The sequence below is a fragment of the Salvelinus sp. IW2-2015 genome, linkage group LG16 (assembly GCF_002910315.2).
Source record: "Salvelinus sp. IW2-2015 linkage group LG16, ASM291031v2, whole genome shotgun sequence".
NCBI classification, from domain to species: Eukaryota; Metazoa; Chordata; class Actinopteri; order Salmoniformes; family Salmonidae; genus Salvelinus; species Salvelinus sp. IW2-2015.
Window position 1 is genome coordinate 32,718,289 of NC_036856.1, and position 23,626 is coordinate 32,741,914.

The following is a 23,626-nucleotide window of genomic DNA, read 5'->3' on the forward strand; positions in this document are numbered from 1 at the left end:
GGAGAGACTGCATTAAGAATTCTGCAAAAATATCCTCCATGTACAACGTAAAACACCAAATAATGCATGCAGAGCAGAACTAGGCTGATACCAGCTAATTATCAAAATCCAGAAAAGAGCTGTTTAAATTCTACAACCACCTAAAAGGAAGCGATTCCCAAACCTTCCATAACAAAGCCATCACCTACAGAGAGATGAACCTGGAGAAGAGTCCCCTAAGCAAGCTGGTCCTGGGGCTCTGTTCACAAACACAAACAGACCCCACAGAGCTCCAGGACAGCAACACAATTAGACCCAACCAAATTATGAGAAAACGAAAACAGAATAACTTATAAAGAATTAACAAAAAAACTGAGCAAACTAGAATGCTATTTGGCCCTAAACAGAGAGTACCCAGTTGCAGAATACCTGACCACTGTGACTGACCCAAACTTACGGAAAGCTTTGACTATGTACAGACTCAGTGAGCATAACCTTGCTATTGAGAAAGGCCGCCGTAGGCAGACCTGGCTCTCAAGAGAAGACAGGCACATTGCCCACAAAATTAGGTGGAAACTGAGCTGCACTTCCTAACCTCCTGCCAAATGTATGACCATATTAGAGACACATATTTCCCTCAGATTACACAGATCCACAAATAATTTGGAAACAAACCCAATTTTGATAAACTCCCATATCTACTGGGTGAAATACCAGTGCGCCAACAAAGCAGCAAGATTTGTGACCTGTTGCCACAATAAAAGGTCAACCAGTGAAGAACAAACACCATTGTAAATGCAACCCATATTTATGTTTTTTTTTTTCTTCCCTTTTGTACTTGAACTATTTGTACATCATTACAACACTGTACATATAGACATAATATGACATTTGAAATGTCTTTATTCTTTTGGAACTTCTGTGAGTGTAATGTTTACAGTTCATTTTTATTGCTTATTGTTTATTTCACTTTTGTTTATTACCTACTTCACTTGCTTTGGCAATGTTAACATATTTTTCCCCATGCTAATAAAGCCATTAAATTGAAATTGAATTGAGCAGCATGGGGTGAGACTGGTGACAACGTGACAGACAGGAGGAGACACATCATCATCCAAGGACGACTAGCAACACACCAGAGGTTTGTTGAGTGGAGAGAGAGGTGAAGGAATGGTGGGAAAAAGCTGAGTGAGAGAGAAGTGAGGTACTACCTTCGAGGTGGAGTGATGTGGGGGAAGAGGAAAAGGAAGTTTGTGGAGTAGAGCCCTACGTTCTAGAAAGACCATGCAGTGTGCTTTCTGGGCAGTCTTTGACAGACAACAAAAGTAGATACCAGGAAGTGGAGGTGTACTTACTCAGTATGTAGAGGGAGAGAGTGAGGCCAGCCAGACAGAAGCCCTCAAAGAAACGTAATGTGCTGAACATGGTCATGTTGAAGGAGAACGCTACACTCAAACCAAACACCAACATGAACAGCACCGAGACTATCAGGACCGGGTGACGACCGAACCTGAGAGAGAAGAGAGAATGGGAGGGAAAGAGAATGGGAGGGAAAGAGATTGCAAGATAGTGGGAGAAACAGACAGAGAGAATGGGAGAAAGAAAATTAGCAATGGAAAGAGAAATTAGTCCAATGGTCTGTTTCCCTCTACAACCTGATCCTGGGTTAGAGGTCAGCAGATCATTGGGTCAGAGTAGTCTCTGTTGCTATAGCTACAGCTCATCCCACAGACAACTCAACAGGGAGATCTGGGGGTGTTTTTCATAAGACACGGTCTATTCTCGGATGCCTGGGGGAGTGGGGATGCAGACACAGACATGAGCAGATGGCTAAGTGCATCACTACTACCTTGCTGAGACCTAGAAGTACTGTCGCCCCAGATCCAGAAACGCCTTGGCTTTTTATGGGTCAGTGGTATTGACACTGTTTCTGGAGTATGTTTTGTTACGTTGGGGAGAGTTGTGAGTTACCGCCCCGGTTGGAGCGGAATTTCCTATGTCACACACAAAGACACAAAATGGAGAAGGACAATGCTAGATTGCGTACCAGTCGGCTAGGATGCCCATCACCAGGTAGCCGAAGATAGATCCCACCAAGAGAGAGAACTTGGCGATGTGAACCTTCCAGGCCGAATCACACACCAGGTTCCACTGCAGAGAGAGAAGTGGGAAATGTATTAAATAAACTCAGCATGAAAAGAAACATCCTCTCACTGTCAACTGTGTTTATTTTCAGCAAACTTAACGTGTAAATATTTGTATGAACATAACAAGATTCAACAACTGAGACATAAACTGAACAAGTCCCACAGACATGTGAAATAACAGAAATTTAATAATGTGTCCCTGAAAAAAGGGGGGGGTCAAAATCAAAAGTCAGTCTCTGGTGTGGCCACCAGCTGCATTAAGTACTGCAGTGCATCTCCTCCACATGAACTGCACCAGATTTGCCAGTTCTTGCTGTGAGATGTTACCCCACTCTTCCACTAAAGCACCTACAAGTTCCCGGACATTTCTGGGGGGAATGGCCTTAGCCCTCACCCTCCGATCCAACAGGTCCCAGACGTGCTCAATGGGATTGAGATCCGGGCTCTTCGCTGGCCATGGCAGAACACTGACATTCCTGTCTTGCAGGAAATCACGCACAGAATGAGCAGTATGGCTGGTGGCATTGTCATGCTGGAGGGTCATATCAGGATGAGCCTGCAGGAAAGGAACCACATGAGGGAGGAGGATGTTTTCCCTGTAACGCACAGTGTTGAGATTGCCTGCAATGACAACAAGCTCAGTCCGATGATGCTGTGACACACTGCCCCAGACCAAGACGGACCCTCCACCTCCAAATTGATCCCGCCCAGAGAACAGGCCTCGGTGTAACGCTCATTCCTTCGGCGATAAACGCAAATCCGACCATCACCCCTTGTGCAACAAAACCGCGACTCTTCAGTGAAGAGCATTTTTGCCAGTCCTGTCTGGTCCAGCGAAGGTGGGTTTGTGCCCATAGGCGACGTTGTTGCTGGTGATGTCTGGTGAGGACCTGCCTTACAACAGGCCTACAAGCCCTCAGTCCAACCTCTCTCAGCCTATTGCGGAAAGTCGGAGCACTGATGGAGGGATTGTGCGTTCCTGGTGTAACTCGGGCAGTTGTTGTTGCCTGTACCGTGACAGGTGTGATGTTCGGATGTACCGATCCTGTTTAGGTGTTGTTACCTGTGGTCTGCCACTGCGAGAACGATCAGCTGTCCGTCCTGTCTCCCTGTAGTGCTGTCTTAGGCATCTCACAGTACGGACATTGCAATTTATTGCCCTGGCCACATCTGCAGTCCTCAGGCCTCCTTGCAGCATGCATAAGGCACTTTCATGCAGATGAGCAGGGACCCTGGGCATCTTTCTTTTGGTGTTTTTCAGAGTCAGTAGAAAGGCCTCTTTAGTGTCCTAAGATTCATAACTGTGACTTTAATTGCCTACCGTCTGTAAGCTGTTAGTGTCTTAACGACCGTTCCACAGATGCATGTTCATTAATATTTTATGGTTCATTGAACATGCATGGGAAACAGTGTTTAAACCCTTTACGATGAAGATCTGTGAAGTTATTTGGATTTTTACGAATTATCTTTGAAAGACAGGTTCCTGAAAAATGGACGTTACTTTTCTTGCTGAGTTTATAAGTAATAATACACCAAACAGGAGAGAAAGAGAGGGACATAAATACTGTACATGTTTATCAACAACATGATACAGTATCACACAGCAAACTACATAAGAGAAAGAGTAATCATATAAGTTGTTAGGGATAAAACTAAAAGATCCTGAAGCACAACTTGGTTGGAGAGAGAGAGTAAGGAAGAGATAGGGAGAGATAGAGAAAGAGGGAAGAGAGAGATTGAAGGAGAGTAAAAGGCCAAGAGAGAAGAGAGAGATGAGTATCAGGTACGATTGATAAGTCTACTGTAATAGGTTTATCAATGGGCTATTTAAACCCAGCATTATCTGAGAAAGCAGATTTCTGGCACTGAACACACACACACACACACACACACACAAAAACACTAAGAAAGGATCACACATACTAACAACACACACAGTTGAACTTAATAACTTAATCTCATATAAGAAGGTAGCTGTTTGAGATTAAATGGATATTTTGTCAAACCTGCTCAGATGCAGGTCAATGCGTTGGGGGTCAAAAGAGACTACCTGCTACACCTACTCTTCTTCTATGATGGATTGTACAATAATCACATCCTCTGCCCTCATCAGTATCACAGAGTGGCCTAATAGGCTACACCACAGTAGGATTAATTCAATTAGCTGGCATGAATAGTTATACTCCAAAGTGTAGTGTGTTTTGATCATGCCAACTGGGGTCAGCTGAGATATGAAAGTGGTTTGAAAATGAGTGGACACCAGATACTGTATGCTCTGAGGGCAAACTGTGCTCTGTCTTGCAGTAGGCCTATGGCACAGAATGTACAGAATGGAACATTGGCAGAGTGCATGTGCTGTCCATGGTGCTGGGTAGACTAAACTCCACTGAGACCAGCTTGTGCCCCATAGTTGCATAGGATGCACTGTTAGTGATGCTGATGATTGTTCAGCTTTTTCAGATGCCGAAACAGTCAGAGGGGAGGTATGGCATCTGGTGCACACTTGTTACCTTGGTTACCACGTTCTGACTGAGTCCAGTCTGCAGTTCGAGCTTCCACTCCTTACACGCACATTGCATGCCACCGCTGTCACCGTCTCTTGTGCCATTGTCTAGGGGGAGGTACGGCACGGGTGTACCAATGCCACCATTCGTGACGGTCACCGGTAACGTTAAAGATCCCATGGTCCAATTACTCCCGTTGACCAGAGGCTGTACGCACGTGCTGTTCGGTTGGGCCAAAAGGAAATAATCCGAAAACTGGCTAAATCCGATAAATAAAGCCGGTATCCACGTCAGGATCACGAGCTGCTTTTGGTGTTTCCCAAATCCCCCGAGAGACGGTAGAACTGAGCCGTCGACGTGCGGCAGCAGCCTGGGGGCCTGTGTCTGCTCCAGCGACATGAAGCCGTTCTCAATTGGCGGTTGGTCCCGCTCCTGCTGTTGCGCCTCTGCCACCGGCCGCTCTGGCCCCGCTGCCATCTCGACAAAAATAACTGCCAAACCCCTGGCGCTCTGCTGCCCTGTCCACTCGGCTCTGCGTAAACCCTGTGTTACAAAGGAAACCCAGAGCGCAGGCAGACTTAATGTATACAACAAAGACTGGGGAAGAATGAGAGTTGAATCGGGGTCCTCTGGTAGATTACCGAGCAGTTGCTCGTCTCACCATGGTGCTCCGGTTAGAATAGGCTGACCGAATGACGGTTTCCGGTGGAGCCTGGGTCTCAGGGCGAAGCTGTGGCGAGGAAACCGGCAAGGTGTGGGCTCGGAGAGGCAGGCATGCTCACCATGCTGAAGGTCTTTGTGTTCCAACGGGTAGCATCCATCCATGTGGGGTTAAACTAGACACACAGGCAAAGAGGTGTGGGTGACTGATCGGCACATTTGCTAGCCCCTCCACGCGCTCCACAGGTAACACACCTGCCCAGTCCTTGACCCCTCGCAGGTATAGTGGTGGTGGTGGTCATTGCTGCAGTTTGCAGACAGAACCAACCGTTAGGTCTATCTTACATATCATACGGCTCTCATCCAATATGAGATCACCGTATGATTTCAATGAATATTCGTCCAGGTCTCTCCGTCCGGATTCACTTGGCTTTGAACAAGTCGACCACACACTCCAATCCCGCTTCGTTTCGCTGGTAATCGATGGTGTGTAGACTAAACTGTGCGGTGCACGCAGTCTCGGAGAATCAAGCCCCGCCCTTCTCCGTTGTTCGGCGCGCTGTGATTGGTTCGTGTTCACGGGGCGATTGCACCACTGACGCGCAATTGGGCATCGGTGCCATAGCCTACCGAAACCGCGACAAAGATATCCTTTGTTTACCACATGCCCCCTTTCCCTCAAAATAATAACACGGGTTTGTGAGAAATACTATACAGTTAATGTTTATCGTCAATTAGGTGAGATTTAGAGATTAACTGGAGATGTGTTGGAGGCTATAAGGATTTGTGTCAATTAAAGCCTCACTCGGGCTACCCCCCCCCCCCCTCCATATAGCTTAGTTTATTATGTATGTCAGAATGTCTGACTCATAAATAGATAATAACGTTTGCATTTCTTGAGATGACAATAGCCTGTCACACAGATGGGTTGCAGCTGCAGCCTACTGTACAATTATGACATTGTCTCCTCCGCAGGGTGGTGTGTGGGTAGTCCTTCGCCAGAGGGCGTCAAATGATCAAAAACTATTAAGAGTCCTTGCATTGCTCAAGGTTTGACAAGAAGTGTGGTAATCTGTTGTTTTAAGAATTAATCTGATGCATCACTTTCTCTCCTCTAATTTGTTCCCGGCATGAAATGTTATTTGCTCAATTGTCAGGGAGACATGGATGATTGAACGTTACACCCAGGCTTGAATTTGGCAAAATTCTATGGAAATTACTAATGTAGGGCTCCTGGTCACCATAGCTCAGGTGTGCAAGGAAGTGATGATTATTAGAGGTCAGACATTAGATCTATGTGAGGAAAACACCAGTTTTCTCCACATTATCTGCTTCATAATCCGACTGCACGGTATCTAGGTAATTTAATGTGAAACAACACACCAGTTTATGATTTGATGACATTTCAAGTCATATATTCATATGGCATATTCTATTTCCCCATCCTGCACTGCAGCTCTGTAAAGATGCAGTATTACTGTAGTGAACATGGAGGCAGTAGAACCTCATCATAACCTTCACTAGTTAGGATACAGCAGTAACAGTAGGCTAGTAGCACAGCTAAACAGAACCATATGGCTCTCCAGCAAGGTAGTGTCTTCTCTCTCACATTCTCAATCTCACAATCGTTGCATTGGTACATTATTAGAATATACATTTCTTCATAGAATGATGGGGCAAAACTTGACCTGATATTGAAAACTTGTGAATTGCTTCTGAATGCCTGACTATTGCTCAGCTCTGGAAAAAACTACATCAGCCAGCCGGTAGTCAGTGACTTTTTGACAGCATATGTATGTAATGATGTTATGAATAAAAAATAACATACAGATCTGATTCTTCATTTATTGGTGTCGGCATGACATCGCTATGACGTCGAGGTGGTATCCGGAGTGTGATTGGCTCTTTCACAGCAAGATGAGAACATGTGCTCAGCCCTCACTCATTTCTCACCTACACACAAGCACCTCGCCTCTGCTCGGCTGCTGGCTTACCCAGACATTCCTTCAGGGGGTTAGAGAGAGAGGGAGGGAGGAGGGGGGGAAGCGGAGGAGGAGAAGTGTGTGTCACATATCACTGTCTCCCAACCACACCCTTGTATACCTTCACTCCTGACACACGCACACACACACACACATTGTCAGGAATCGTGAATTTGCCCAAGGTGTGGAAATTGCTGAATGAAAAAATAAGGTGAAAGACTTCTATATTTAAAGGTTCAATAGACAAACAATAGACAGACATATGCATATGGGAAGACAGACACGCTCCTCTGAGAGGTTCGTAGCAATCTTCCAACCTCCTCAAGGGCAGGCAGGCGTAAATACTCATACTTATCTGTTCATTCTCCAAGCGTTCCAGGCCCCTGGTCAAAACATTAATCAAGGTTGTCGAGACCACTTGGGTCAGAGTGAGCCGTATATTAGATGTCTTTATCATTTGAAACCACTAATGGCTGAATCTACAGCAATTGGCCCTTGGCCTCAGGAAGGTCACCTAGAGGTCACCTAGGATACAAGGTCCTCCTTTATGGTGATTCCTAACCTCTTGGAAGTCACTCAGGGCTGAGTTCAGATTTAAGGGGGGCCAAGAATTTAGATTTCAACAACACACACACACACACACACACACACACACACACACACACACACACACACACACACACACACACACACACACACACACACACACAACAACACACACCACCACCATGTTGGTATTACTATCCAAAGTGGGGACCCCATAACTAAATAACCCTAACCCTAAACCTGGCTCCTAAGCCTAAAATAGCCTCTTCCTTTTGGGGACCTGCGAAATGTCCCCACTTATCAGAATGTTCCTTGTTTTACTATCCTTGTGAGGACTTTTGAAACCCAAAAGGATTGGTCATTATACACTTACAATCACTTTAAATTACAGTTATTTATTTGATATGCTTTGTGAAGAAAGATGCCAACAGACTGATTCATCTCTCTTGTGAAGTTTTAACTTGCCTTTTGCCTTTTAAAACAGGTTTGAGGAAACTGTTGAAAACTATTGTGCTATCTCATAAAATATATACACTATATATACAAAAGTATGTGGACACACCGCTTCAAATTAGTGGATTCGACTATTTCAGCCACACGTGCCGTTGCTGACAAGTTTAAAATAGAACACCAGTCCATGGATCTCCATAGACAAACATTGGCAGTAGAATGGCCTTACTGAAAGAGCTCAGGGACTTTTAAGTGGCACCGATATAGGATGCCACTTTCCAGCAAGTCATTTCGTTAAATTTTCTGCCCTGCTAGAGCTGTCGCGGTCAACTGTAAGTGGTTTATTTGTGAAGTGGAAACGTCTAGGACAGGGGTACTCAAGTATATTTGAGAAGGTCTGGTCACAGCAAAATTTTCCTAGGTGTAACGTCTGCTTCCAACTCACACCCTTCAAACAACTAGATGAACACAGCTCATTTCCAGCTCAACACTCTCAAACACATAGATCCCTGACGCAGCTCACTCTCAGATCCCAATCACCTGAATTCTAATCACCTGTTCACACACCTGTATGTCATTACCACACACTATTTAGTTCAAGTCTTTGCACCCCATCACTGTGAGGTATTGTTTGTTTTTGTGACACACATCTTTTAGAGGCGCTGGTTTTTAATTTATATATATATATATATATATATATATATATATATATTTTTTTTTTATATGTAATTTGTTTATGCTGTGAGTCACTCCTGCCGTGTATGATAGTTTGTGCCTGCCTCACTAACGATGCCTTTTGCCTATTCCCTGCCTGTACTTTAGCCTATCGAATTTCCTGTTATCTACCGATTGCCTGATCTCCTGGACTACATTACTAGCCTTCTCACTGCCTGTACTATTGCCCTTTTGGACCCCCTGTGTACAACCTTCTGCCTGCCCCTGGACCCAGCTACCTGCCTCCTCCTGTGGTGCTTTGCAATAAACACCTGCTGCGCCCTGCACTTGAAACTAGCTCTCTGTCTCCCCTCGTGTTCATTACACTAGGTGGCAAAGGTCTGGATGGATAATGTTATTTATCGGCGTAGTAACAAACCCCCACCTCGCAACCCATGCAAACCCAGACTGTTCACACCCCTCTTGTGTTGAGCAAATTTTGCAGTTTTAAAGTAAATTTCCTGCAATTCCACGCATTATTCCATGTCTTATGTGTGTTAACATGATACCAGGGGTCGAAGCCAGAGTAAAATAAATAATAATTCTCTTTTTTTTTCTGGACCCACGGTCTGTATTGACCCTGTTCTGGGTCTGGGTGCGGTCTGCAGTTCTCCAGTTGAGTATGGGGGGTCTAGGAGCAACAACATCTCAGCCGTGAAGTGGTAGGCCACACAAGCTCACAGAACGGGACCACCAAGTGCTGAAGCGCATAAGGTGTAAAACTCATCTGTGCTCGGTTGCAACACTCGCTACTGAGCTCCAAACTGCCTCTGGAAGCAACGTCAGCACAAGAACTGTTCATCGGGCGCTTCATGAAAGGGTTTCCATGGCCGAGCAGCCGCACACAGGCCTAAGGTCACCATGGCCAATGCCAAGCGTTGACTGGAGTGGTGTAAAGCTCGCTGCCAGTGGACTCTGGAGCAGTGGAAACACGTTCTCTGGAGTGATGAATCACTCTTCACCATCTGGCAGTCCGACAGACAAATCTGGGTTTGGCAGATGCCAGGAGAACGCTACCTGCCTGTAAGGTTTGGTGGAGGAGGAATAGTGGTCTGGGGCTGTTTTTCATGGTTTGGGCCCCTTAGTTCCAGTGAAGGGAAATCTTAACGTTACAGCATAGAGTGACATTCTGTGCTTCCAACTTTGTGGCAACAGTTTGGAGAAGGCCCTTCCCTGTTTCAGCATGACAATGCCCCTATACACAAAGCAAGGTCCATACAGAAATGGTTTGTTGAGATCATTGTGGAAGAACTTGACTGGCCTGCACAGAGCCCTGACCTCAACCCCTTCGAACACCTTTGGGATGAATTGGAACGCTGACTGCGAGCCAGGCCATATCGCCCAACATCAGTGCACGACCTCACTAAGGCTCTTGTGGCTGAATGGAGGCAAGTCCCCGCAGCAATGTTCCAACATCTAGTGAGCCTTCCCAGAAGAGTAGAGGCTGTTATAGCAGCAAAGAGGGGAACAGCTCCATACTTTTGGTCATGTAGGGTGCTTGTAATTTAAAAAAATGCTAAATATAACGACAGGTCCATTAGTGGGCGGAGCCACATCAGTTCTTACAGCAGGTAAAAGTGATGTCAGTGGCCTAGTTGGGCTCAGATGTCAGATGTCAGGTGACAGATATCTGATCCTCCTTTTTCTTCTCTCCCTCTCCCCCTCCATCCTTCCCCTGCTCTGTCTCACCCCCTGGGTGAGTATCCATGTCACACGGCTCACACAGGTACTCTATTGTCAGGCATCGCTCTCCCTCCATCCCTCTCACCTCTTCCCATCACTGTGCCCCTGGTGACCCAACAAAGCGTTGCCTATCCACAGGATAATTTTTTAAATAAAACAAACCCTGCTGAAGGGAATCAGATAATCACAGGATGTCCCCTCAAGTATTGTGATTTGTGTTTATTTCTCATGCCAAGCGTCATTTGACTGAGACAACAAAGATGTGATTGAGCTGCAAACAGAGAGTGACTGTGTCAGCCTCCCAGGTGTGACAGTGACAATCACCAATTTGACCTCCTTCCCACACACTCACTATCTGAAAACATTGAAAGACAAGCTTCATCATCACAACCTACACCGAACAAAAATATAAACTCAACATGTAAAGTGTTGGTCCTATGTTTCAATAGCTGAAATAAAAGATCCCAGAAATGTTCCATACGCACAAAAAGGTTATTTCACTCAAATTTTGTGCACAAATTTGTTTACATCCCTGTTAGTGAGCATTTCTACTTTGCCAACATAATCCATCCACCAGACATGTGTGGCATATCAAGAAGTTGGTTAAAAAGCATGATCATTATACAGGTGCACCTTGTGCTGGGAACATTAAAATGCATCTCTAAAATCTGCAGTTTTGTTACACCACACAATGCCACAGATGTCTCAAGTTTTGAGGGAGCGTGCATTTGGCATCCTGACTTCGAGAATGTCCACCAGAACTGTTGCCAGATAATTTGTTATTGTCTCTACCATAAACTGCCTCCAACGTCATTTTAGACAATTTGTCAGTACGTCCAACCGGCCTCACACCAGCAGACCACGTGAATGGCGTTGTGTGGGCGAGCGGTTTTCTGATGTCCACTTTGTGAACAGAGCGCCACATGGTGGCGGGTTTATGGTATGGGCAGGCATAAGATATGGACAAGAATACAATTGCATTTTGCAATTTGAATGCACAAAAATACCGTGATGAAATCCTGAGGCCCATTTTTTTTAAAGGTATCTGTGACCAACAGATTTATATCTGTATTTCCAGTCATGTGAAATCCATAGATTAGGGCCAAATTAATTAATTTAAATTGACTGATTTGAACTGTAACTCAGTAAAATCTTTGAAATTGTTGCGTTTAGATTTCTGTTCAGTATATAATGTCCGCTGGGATACAGAACTACCTCATCATCATTTTACTGTACACTCAGATTCTTCCATAGAGATTTTAGCTACATAATCTGAGAGAACAATTGTGTGGAAAGCAGAGGTGTGAACTCGAGTCACATGACTTGGACTTGAGTCAAAGTCGAGTCACAAATATGATGACTTGCAACTCGACTTTGACTTTAACACCAATGACTCGTGACTTGACTTGGACTTGAGCCTTATGACTCGACCTGACTTGATACCCTCCCCAAGCCCAAATATGAAAAATGATGCTATTAAAAAAAGTGTGCAGCGCATCAACTCTTCATTTAACGGATTACAGTTTGAATCGGACAGCAGCCAATCAAATTGTGCCAGCTGAGAAAAAGTTGTGCGTGGCAGTGCAGAGGAAGGTCGGCGGGTGAATTCAGATGGAGCCCTTATAAAAGATGATACCCAAAATTATTATTTTCGGATATAAAGACGACGCTCTGTCAACAAAAAACGGTTTGAAACTTGCAAAACATGCGGGAAGAAAATTACTGACGGAGGCACAACAATTTCTAACTTTGTTTGACATTTGAAGCTGCACAAAGAACGGTTAGTCGTGGCTAATATAGTCAACAGCTATATCTTTTATTATTTTACTAGTTTATCATGTAGGCTAACATAACGTTAAATCAATGAGCCTCCACACAGTCACAGTGTGGCAATGTAATCATTGCACCCAAGATTGAGCCACAACTGGCTAGGTAGTTGGTAGTCTAAATCCTGCCTGATGTTACTGCTGTTCCTAAAACCATTGACATACGCTAGCCTATTGTAACCACACAGAGACAGAGACAGAGACAGAGAGAGGGAGAGAGAGAGACATGAGAGAGAGAGAGAGAGAGAGAGCAGAGAGAGAAGAGAGAGAGAGGAGAGAGAGAGAGAAGAGAGAGAGAGAGAGAGAGAGAGAGAGAGAGAAGAAGAGAGAGAGAAGAGTAAGAGAGAGAGACGAGAGAGACGAAGAGAGAGAGAGAGAGAAGCGAGAGAGAGAAGAGAAGGGAGTGTGTGTGTGGGTTAGAGATTGAGATTGAGCGATGTGTACATTCGTGGCCAAAAGTTTTGAGAATGACACAAATATACATTTATCACAGTCTGCTGCCTCAGTTGTATGATGGCAATATGCAAGCTACTCCAGAATGTAAATGAAGAGTGCATCAGATGAATTGCAATTAATTGGCAAAGTCCTTCTTTGCCATGCAAATTAAACTGAATCCCCAAAAAACATTCCACTGCATTTCAGCCCTGCCCAAAAAGACCAGCTGACATCATGTCAGTGATTCTCTCGTTAACACAGGTGTGAGTGTTGACGAGGACAAGGGCTGGAGATCACTCTGTCATGCTGATTGAGTTTGAATAACAGACTGGAAGCTGTAAAAGGAGGGGGTGGTCGGAATCATTGTTTTCCTCTGTCAACACATGGTTAACCTGCCAAGGAAAAACGTGCCGGTCATCATTGCTTTGCCACAAAAAGGGCTTCACAGGCAAGGATATTGCTGCCAGTAAGACTGCACCTAAATCAACCATTTACAGATCATCAAGAACTTCAAGGAGAGCGGTTCAATTGTTGGGAGAAGGCTTCAGGGCGCCCAGAAAGTCCAGCAAGCGCCAGGACCGTCTCCTAAAGTTGATTCAGCTGCGGGATCGGGCAAAATCAGTACAGAGCTTGCCTCGGGAATGGCAGCAGGCAGGTGTGATGCATCTGCACGCACAGTGAGGGCGAAGACTTTGGGAGGATGGCCTGGTGTCAAGAAGGGCAGCAAAGAAGCCACTTCTCTCCAGGAAATACATCGGGACAGACTGATATTCTGCAAAAAGGTACAGGGATTGGACTGCTGAGAACTGGGGTAAAGTAATTTTCTCTGATGAATCCCCTTTCCGATTGTTTGGGCATCCCGAAAAAAGCTTGTTCGGAGAAGACAAGGTGAGCGCTACCATCAGTCGTGTCATGCCAACAGTAAAGCATCCGAGACATTCATGTGTGGGGTTGCTTCTCAGCCAAGGGAGTGGGCTCACTCACAATTTTGCCAAAAACACAGCCATGAATAAAGAATGGTACAACACATCCTCCGAGAGCACTTCTTCCAACCATCCAGGAACAGTTTGGTGACGAACAATGCCTTTTCCAGCATGATGGAGCACCTTGCCATAAGGCAAAAGTGATAACTAAGTGGCTCGGGGAACAAAATATCGATATTTTGGGTCCATGGCCAGGAAACTCCCCAGACCTTAATCCCATTGAGAACTTGTGGTCAATCCTCAARAGGCGGGTGGACAAACAAAAACCCACAAATTCTGACAAACTCCAAGTATTGATTATGCAAGAATGGGCTGCCATCAGTCAGGATGTGGCCCAGAAGTTAATTGACAGCATGCCAGGGCAGTTTGCAGAGGTCTTGAAAAAGAAGAATCAACACCGCAAATATTGACTCTTTGCATCAACTTCATGTAATTCTCAATAAAAGCCTCTGACACTTATGAAATGCTTGTAATTATACTTCAGTATTCCATAGTAACATCTGACAAAAAAATCTAAAGACACTGAAGCAGCAAACTTTGTGGAAATTAATATTTGTGTCATTCTCAAAACTTTTTGCCACGACTGTACAAGCCTACATCGCCCGATAGCGATCCTCGATATCACTATTGGAGGGGGGTGGGGTCTTTCTGATGGCTACCCATGTATTTCTATGGAAATATAACATTTATTTGGAAAGTAATAAATATATATAAAGCATTCATGATTCGCGTAAATGTAATATACTATCTATTACTCTTGTTAAAAATAGGAAATGGTATTACATTTGGTGAAGAGCACATTATGACTTGTTTAGGACTCGAAACTTAAAGTTTAGGACTTGATACTTGACGGTCTTAACTTGAGACTTGACTCGGACTTGCCTGTCTTGACTTGGGACTTGAGTGCTAAGACTTGAGACTTACTTGTGAATTGTAAAACAATGACTTGGTTCCACCTCTGGTGTAAAGATCTCTCTTTCTTTCCTTTGTGAAAGGAGGACAAGCTGTGACCCGGTTCAAACACATAAGAGTGAGACCAAAGCTAACCGCTCTATGTTTGGCATGTTACTGAATTCCTGCAAGCGTCTTGAAGCCTGAATACCATTCTATCAGACAGACTGACACACCACTCATTACCCACATTCCTCCATCATTATTGACACTCCTGTTATGTATTTTACAGGCAGAGCAACATTTCCTGTGTACATACAGACCCACCTACTCACACCTACCTCCACCTACTGTTGAAGTCAGAAGTTTACATACACCTTAGCCAAATACATTTAAACTCAGTTTTTCACAATTCCTGACATTTAATCCTAGTAAATATTCGCTGTCTTAAGTCAGTTAGAATAACCACTTTATTTTAAGAATGTGAAATGTCAGAATAATAGTAGAGAGAATTATTTATTTCAGCTTTTATTTATTTCATCAAATTCCCAGTGGGTCAGAAGTTTCCATACACTCAATTTGTATTTGGTAGCATTGCCTTTAAATTGTTTAACTTGGGTCAAACATTTCAGGTAGCCTTCCACAAGCTTCCCACAATAAGTTGGGTGAATTTTGGCCCATTCCTCCTGACAGAGCTGGTGTAACTGAGTCAGGTTTGTAGGCCTCCTTTCTCGCACACGCTTTTTCAGTTCTGCCCACAAATCTTCTATAGGATTGAGGTCAGGGCTTTGTGATGGCCACTCCAATCCCTTGACTTTGTTGTCCTTAAGCCAATTTTCCACAACTTTGGAAGTATGCTTGGGGTCATTGTCCATTTGGAAGACCCATTTGCGACCAAGCTTTAACTTCCTGACTGATGTCTTGAGATGTTGCTTCAATAAATCCACATAATTTTCCTTTTTCATGATGCCATCTATTTTGTGAAGTGCACCAGTCCCTCCTGCAGCAAAGCACCCCACAACATGATGCTGCCACACCCGTGCTTCACGGTTGGGATGGTGTTCTTTGGCTTGCAAGCCTCCCCCTTTTTCCTCCAAACATAACGATGGTCATTTTGGCCAAACAGTTCTATTTTTGTTTCATCAGACCAGAGGAGATTTCTCCAAAAAGTACAATCTTTGTCCCCATGTGCAGTTGCAAACCGTAGTCTGTCTTTTTTATGGCGGTTTTGGAGCAGTGGCTTCTTCCTTGCTGAGCGGCCTTTCAGGTTATGTCGATATAGGACTTGTTTTACTGTGGATATAGATACTTTTGTACCTGTTTCCTCCAGCATCTTCTCTAGGTCCTTTGCTGTTGTTCTGGGATTGATTTGCACTTTTCGCACCAAAGTATATTCATTTCTAGGAGACAGAACGCGTCTCCTTCCTGAGCGGTATGATAGCTGCGTGGTCCCATGGTGTTTATACTTGCATACTATTGTTTGTACAGATGAACGTGGTACTGTTTGTACAGATGAACGTGGTACCTTCAGGCGTTTGGAAATTACTCCCAAGGATGAACCAGACTTGTGGAGGTCTACAATTGTTTTTCTGAGGTCTTGGCTGATGTATTTTGATTTTCCCATGATGTCAAGCAGAGATGCACTGAGTTTGAAGGTAGGCCTTGAAATACATCCACAGGTACACCTCCAATTGACTCAAATAATGTAAATTAGCCTATCAGAAGCTTCTAAAGCCATGACATAATTTTCTGGAATTTTCCAAGCTGTTTAAAGGCACAGTCAACTTAGTGTATGTCATCTTCTGACCCAATGGAATTGTGATACAGTGAATGTTAAGTGAAATAATCTGTCTGTAAACAATTGTTGGAATAATGACTTGTGTCATGCACAAAGTAGATGTCCTAACTGGCTTCCCAAAACTATCGTTTGTTAACAAGAAATTTGTGGAGTGGTTGAAAAAATGAGTTTTAATGACTCCAACCTAAGCATATGTAAACTTCCAACTTCAACTGTACCTGTGCAAACACAGGCAATGATTGATAAGCAAAAATATAAGGTGACAGGTAATTGGCAGAGTTGTGACAGTTTGTTGACAGTTCAAAGACAGGGGTTGGGGAGAGTCAAAGGGGCAAAAGTAATGAAGGGGTTTCTACCCAGTGTTCTTCAGAAGACAGTGTCTGAACACAGCCTCCCAGAGTCAGCACAGAGAGGGGCAGATAGAGAGGGAGAGTGTGATAGGGGGTTGGAGGAAAGACAGGTAGCGAGATAGAGAGAGACAGTGAAAGTAATGTAGAGATGTAGGACAGAGAGAGAGTGGGAATTGGCAGGCACTCTGTACTCGATACCAGGGCTGGGTGTGGTGTGATAGGGGTTGGTTTTTGTGGTTTTTGGTGGAGTTTTAGGTGTGTCTGTGCTTCAACAGAGCCTCCCAGGGCTCACTCGTCTCAGCTCACCTGATGAGGCACGATGGGACAGGTGTACGTGTTGGTGGTTGCCCCTCTATTGTGAGACTAGGGCGTAACCCCTAAGGCGTGGTCTGTTGGAAGTGTGATGAACGACCGGTTTTATCACACTACCATGGGAACAATTTCGAGAGATTTAAATCAAAGAGTGTCACTATAAAATGCTAATCACACAGTTTTTCTGGTCAACCCACATACACAAGGAGACTTATTAGATGCCCATTACAAGCCCTCATGTCTCATCCTGTCTGACGTCTGGAGATGAGTGAAGTGTGATGTGATGTGTGAACTGAGAGCCTATCCAATGCCACACCTGATTCAGCCCAAGTATACACACACTACAATTACACACACACACACACATTGTCATTCAATTGGGATGCTGATGGTGATCCTTACATCTCGTAAAGATGTCTCCATGTACAACTGGGTCAGACGTCTGTGTTTACTGTACAGAAATGCACTTTAGACCTTATAAAATGTACATACTGTATAACCTACCTGAGCCACGCACACATGTGAACATGTACATGTCTGCTATGCATCATCATAAAAGTGTCAAAGAAACATTTAAGCCCATGGAAGATTGTATTTCTTTTAAAGACAAGAACACTGATGTGTTCCAATATATTCCAACACACACTGATCTGTTTGCTTGTTTTCCATGGTGGTAGAATGAAGACCAGCCGTGGAATGTTGGTTTGGCAGAATGTGTGTGTGTGTCAGTGTGTGTGTGTGTTCATCTGTGTGCACACACAGGCAGGGACGTGTTTCAGAAAACTGAAATGCGCCAACAGGCATATAGCCTAGTGATTATAAGGGTGGGACTACATTGGTCTTCTATCTGAGAAAAACTCCAACTCCGAGTTTATTACTTTCATGAATCAATCCACCCATACTGCTGCTATTAAAAGTCTGAACATGTTGGGGGATGGAAGGGAGGAATGGGGTTGATAGAGAAGGGGTGGTTTGTAGGTTTGTCACGCTGCATTTCCATGACAACAAACATAGGTGTACTAACCCTGGTCTCTGACTTGGAGCAATAGGCCTAGCTCACACACCAAGGAGCAACATTCTGCACTTATATGTTTGAGCTAACAGAAAATACACAGTCTTTCAATAAATCAATCACGCACACACAAACACCCACTGTACCCTGACAGTCAATCATCATAAACACACACACACACACACACACACACACACACACACACACACACACACACACACACAAACACACAATCACACGCACCACACACACACACACACACACACACACACACACACACACACACACCCCACACACACACACACACACACACACACAACCACACACACACACCACACACACACACAACACCACACACACACACACACACACACACACACCACACACACACACACACGCACGCACGCAGCACGCACACACACCAGCAGAAGAGCTGTGAGATTCCTCAGAGCCTGCTGAAATCGTAGGGGTAGAGTTGTTCTGGTTAATACAGTATATAGGCCAAGTACAAACATAAAATCGATCCCCTTATTTTTTGTTATTTTCTTTAGAGTTTTTCCCCTTACCCTACCATGCCCTACCCTGACTGGAGTAAGCTAACGAGACACAATACTTCTACTGCTATTTACAGGCTATTTTTGCTCACAGTTATGGGACCTGTAGTTAAATAATTATACATATAAACTCAGCAAAAAAAAGAAACGTCCCTTTTTCAGGACCCTGTCGTTCAAAGATAATTCGTAAAAATCCAAATAACTTCACAGATCTTCATTTTAAAGGTTTAACACTGTTTCCATGCTTGTTCAATGAACCATAAACAATTAATTAACATGCACCTGTGGAACGGTCCTTAAGACACTAACAGCTTACAGACGGTAGGCAATTAGGGTTAACAGTTAGGAAAACTTAGGACACTAAAAGAGGCCTTTCTACTGACTCTGAAAAACACCAAAAGAAAGATGCCCAGGGTCCCTGTCATCTCGTGAACGTGCCTTAGGCATGCTGCAAGGAGGCATGAGGACTGCAGATGTGGCCAAGACCAGAGCAATAAATTGCAATGTCCGTACTGTGAAATGCCTAAGATGGCGCTACAGGGAGACAGGACGGACAGCTGATCTTCCTCGGGGTGGCAGACCATGTGTACCAACACCTAAACAGGATCGGCACATCCGAACATCACACCTGTCACGGTACAGGCAACAACAACTGCCCGAGTTACACCAGGAACGCACAATCCCTCCATCAGTGCTCAGACTGTCCGCAATAGGCTGAGAGAGGCTGGACTGAGTGCTTGTAGGCCTGTTGTAAGGTAGGTCCTCACCAGACATCACCGGCAACAACGTCACCTATGGGCACAAACCCACCATCGCTGGACCAGACAGGACTGGCAAAAAGTGCTCTTCACTGACGAGTCGCGGTTTTGTTTCACCAGGGGTGATGGTCGGATTCGCATTTATTGTCGAAGGAATGAGCTTTACACTGAGGCCTGTACTCTGGAGCGGGATCGATTTGGAGGTGGAGGGTCCGTCATGGTCTGGGGCAGTGTGTCACAGCATCATCGGACTGAGCTTGTTGTCATTGCAGGCAATCTCAACACTCTGCGTTACAGGGAGACATCCTCCTCCCTCATGTGGTACCCTTCCTGCAGGCTCATCCTGACATGACCCTCCAGCTTGACAATGCCACCAGCCATTCTGCTCGTTCTGTGCGTGATTTCCTGCAAGACAGGAATGTCAGTGTTCTGCCATGGCCAGCGAAGAGCCCGGATCTCAATCCCATTGAGCTTTTCTGGGACCTGTTGGATCGGAGGGTGAGTGCTAAGGCCATTCCCCCAGAAATGTCAGGGAACTTGCAGGTGCCTTGGTGGAAGAGTGGGGTAACATCTCACAGCAAGAACTGGTGCAGTCCACGAGGAGGAGATGCACTGCAGTACTTAATGCAGCTGGTGGCCACACCAGATACTGACTGTTTGTTCAGGGACACATTATTCCATTTCTGTTAGTCACATGTCTGTGGAACTTGTTCAGTTTAAGTCTCAGTTGTTGAATCTTGTTATGTTCATGCAAATATTTACACATGTTAAGTTTGCTGAAAATAAATGCAGTTGACAGTCAGAGGACGTTTCTTTTTTTGCTGAGTTTATATTATACATTTCTTCAAGTGCTGGATTTTCACCCACAGTGGCCAATCAATCATTAATTCTGATCTTATCGCCAACCCTCCGATGCCCAAGGCTGTTCAGTCTGTACAGAGTGCAAGATACGCTATACCCTATGCTAAACAATGCATTACTGCAACATTATCTTCTGAGCTGGAAACATTTGAGAGCAATACACATTAGTGTAAACCTTTTAGAAGAGCTCGTACCTAGTGCTGAAGACTGAATGTCTTCATATTATCTTGATATTATCTTTAAAGACTACTGTAAGGTGATAAGATGGAAATTATTATAATAACTCTTTATACAATGTGCTGAGCAGGGCCGGCTCCAGGCATAAACTTCATAAGCTGACGCTTAGGGCCCCCAAAGGCTAGAGCTGGCCCTGGTGCTGATTGACACCAGTATGCTTCACCGGCAGGTTGTCTCTGCCAGTGGCATTATGCAATCCAAATGGTTTTTCCTGTGGACCGCATCCACTGTCTTGGATGAGGGATAGAGTTTGTATATTGTTAGTGTGTAAAAATTGTTGCGGTGAAAAGTATAAAAAAATATATTGCAATGAATGCTGTAATAAATGTTATTGTAATTAATGCTGTGATGAATATCTCATTAGAGATGAACTGTCATAATTGTGTGCAACATACAGGACTTTTTAAGATGTTTATTAGCTTATCCAGGGTGCCTTTGTGGTTCAGACTCTTGCTGCATTCGGTCTGTCAATAGTGATCTAGGGGAAAGGAACAGTAAACATTTCAGTGTCGAGACTTCTTAAACTTGAGTGACACACTGAGACACTGAGATAATAATAATTAGGCTGGTCACTAGAAACACAATAATAGCGTACCCTCTCACAGAGCACGCACACATGCGCGCGCACACACACACATTCTTCCCTAGTCTAGAAAGAGCAGGGGGTGGGAACATGGAAAGAAAAAAGGAGAACATTAAAATCGTTTGCGAGGCAAACAGGTTGATGGTAGGTGTGGTCTGTCTAGTTTAAACAAAACAGATTATCTTCCGTGTTGTAGATCCAGTCTGCGCTCCTCCGCTGAAAGGTGCGAGGGAAGAGAATTAAAGCGTCACCACCAACCGCTTCGCTTCGCAGCATCTCCGCTCAAAGCTGCCGCGCTGCAGCCAGGATTTGTAAGTCTTCGTCCCATCATTTTTTTTCTTCCACCGGAGTTTCATAACTTTTTGCATCCAAAGATGAGTCTACACACGTCCCAGAGAAACCGCAAATCCGGTTCTAGGCCCGACCTGAGTGGGGGAACTCAACACTATGACCGGAGTGAAGTGCACGGTGGTAATGGATACGGACAGGAGTACATGGACGGCGCAGGATACAATACATACACCTACTCAAAGACTTCAATGGGAGGTGGTGGAGGAGTACAGGGGTATGACGGTTTTTTATTTATTCTAAAGGCCATTCATTGTGCTGTATTACACAACTGTTGCTCTCACTTGACCGAATACCTCTTTTAGTAGGCTACATTCCTGCAGAGAGAAAATGCATTGTCCAAAGTGTTTCTATCTCCAACTGAAATCATCAAACACATGTTTTATTTCCATCTAGTTCATTAATAACTTGATATCAAGATAGTGGAATTCTTGAGGGAAATGTATAGTTGTCTGTCTATTGACTGGGAGGAATATTTGTATTTCCACAAAGCCTAGTAATACACACAGTAATTTTGTTCTTGTGTGCAGTCCCATTTCATAATTTATTACCCTGCATTGAGAGGTATTTGTTTTGAAGGACGAAGCAGACTGCCAGACTGCTAAAAACATTACACTAAATGCAAATAAAACGTTTTATTGCAGCCTACATTAGTTAACATGTCACGACATGCATATTATGAGCACTGAGAACGTGTTTGCATGCATCCAAATAGATATGTGGAGTTGTTTTCACGGGAATATTTTCACTAGAGAGATCACTACTGACTGTTGCCTGGCTACCTAAACGCCTTGCTCTGGCCAAACGCTATGCCACGCCCACCGACGTTAGTTTATGTATGTAGTAAACAGAACTGAAACCATCTGTCTTTGTGCCTCTCTGTGGACAAGCTGCTGGGAGACTTAAACTTTAATTATACCTCGCATAGGAAACTGTGAGGCGATCTTTAGACACCAGCTCTAACACACTTTTACTCCATTCCTGAGAGCTATGTAGGAATCTTAAACATTCTATAGAGTCTATACTAGTATAGAGGTCATAGTTGATGATTACAGTATGAATACCTGTAGAAAGACTATTCATATGACAACAAACAAAGACCAACAGATCCTCTGGCCAAGTTTCAGTCGCTCTTTAGCAGTTGCATTCTCTTTATATTCTCAACCACTCTGTGTTGTTGTGTTTGTAGGCTAAGGAAACGCATGTCACTACTAGGAAAGGAAACGCATGTCACTACTAGGAAAGGAAACGCATGTCACTACTAGGAAAGGAAACGCATGTCACTACTGGGGAAAGGAACACGCATGTCACTACTAGGAAAGGAAACGCATGTCACTACTAGGAAAGGAAACGCATGTCACTACTAGGAAAGGAAACGCATGTCACTACTAAGGAAAGGAAACGCATGTCACTACTAGGAAGGAAGGAAACGCATGTCACTACTAGGAAAGGAAACGCATGTCACTACTAGGAAAGGAAACGCATGGTCACTACTAGGAAAGGAAACGCATGTCACTACTAGGAAAGGAAACGCATGTCACTACGGGAAAGGAAACGCATGTCACTACTAGGAAAGGAAACGCATGTCACTACTAGGAAAGGAAAACGCATGTCACTACTAGGAAAGGAAACGCATGTCACTACTGGGAAAGGAAAAGCATGTCACTACTAGGAAAGGAAACGCATGTCACTACTAGGAAAGGAAACGCATGTCACTACTGGGAAGGAAACGCATGTCACTACTGGGAAAGGAAACGCATTGTCACTACTGGGAAAGGAAAAGCATGTCACTACTGGGAAAGGAAAAGCATGTCCACTACTGGGAAAGGAAAAGCATGTCACTACTGGGAAAGGAAAGCATGTCACTACTGGGAAAGGAAAAAAGCATGTCACTACTGGGAAAGGAAACGCATGTCACTACTCTTGAAAACCACTTCCCAGGAACGCATGTCACTACTCTTGAAAACCACTTCCCAGGAAAAGCATGTCACTACTAGGAAAGGAAACGCATGT

At 44.4% G+C, this 23,626-nt stretch overlaps 2 protein-coding genes across 4 annotated transcripts in view; one reads left to right on the top strand and one right to left on the bottom strand.

The window, feature by feature from the left end:
* Positions 1-5,795, bottom strand: part of LOC111976161 (solute carrier family 22 member 23-like) — a 38,169-nt gene extending 32,374 nt beyond the window's left edge. Inside the window, exons 1-3 of the mRNA XM_024004925.2 lie at positions 4,637-5,795; positions 2,027-2,130; positions 1,335-1,489 (exon numbers count right to left, since the gene is read on the bottom strand). Of these exons, the coding sequence (XP_023860693.1) occupies positions 1,335-1,489; positions 2,027-2,130; positions 4,637-5,107 (730 nt within the window). The 5' untranslated portion in view covers positions 5,108-5,795. The remainder of the gene's footprint in view (positions 1-1,334; positions 1,490-2,026; positions 2,131-4,636) is intronic.
* A 15,653-nt stretch (positions 5,796-21,448) lies between these two features.
* LOC111975539 (desmoplakin-A) overlaps positions 21,449-23,626 on the top strand; it is a 41,668-nt gene continuing 39,490 nt past the window's right edge. For all 3 annotated transcript variants that reach the window (XM_024003866.2, XM_024003867.2, XM_024003868.2), the window contains exon 1: positions 21,449-21,830. In XM_024003866.2, coding sequence (XP_023859634.1) covers positions 21,640-21,830 — 191 coding nt within the window. In that variant the 5' untranslated portion in view covers positions 21,449-21,639. The remainder of the gene's footprint in view (positions 21,831-23,626) is intronic.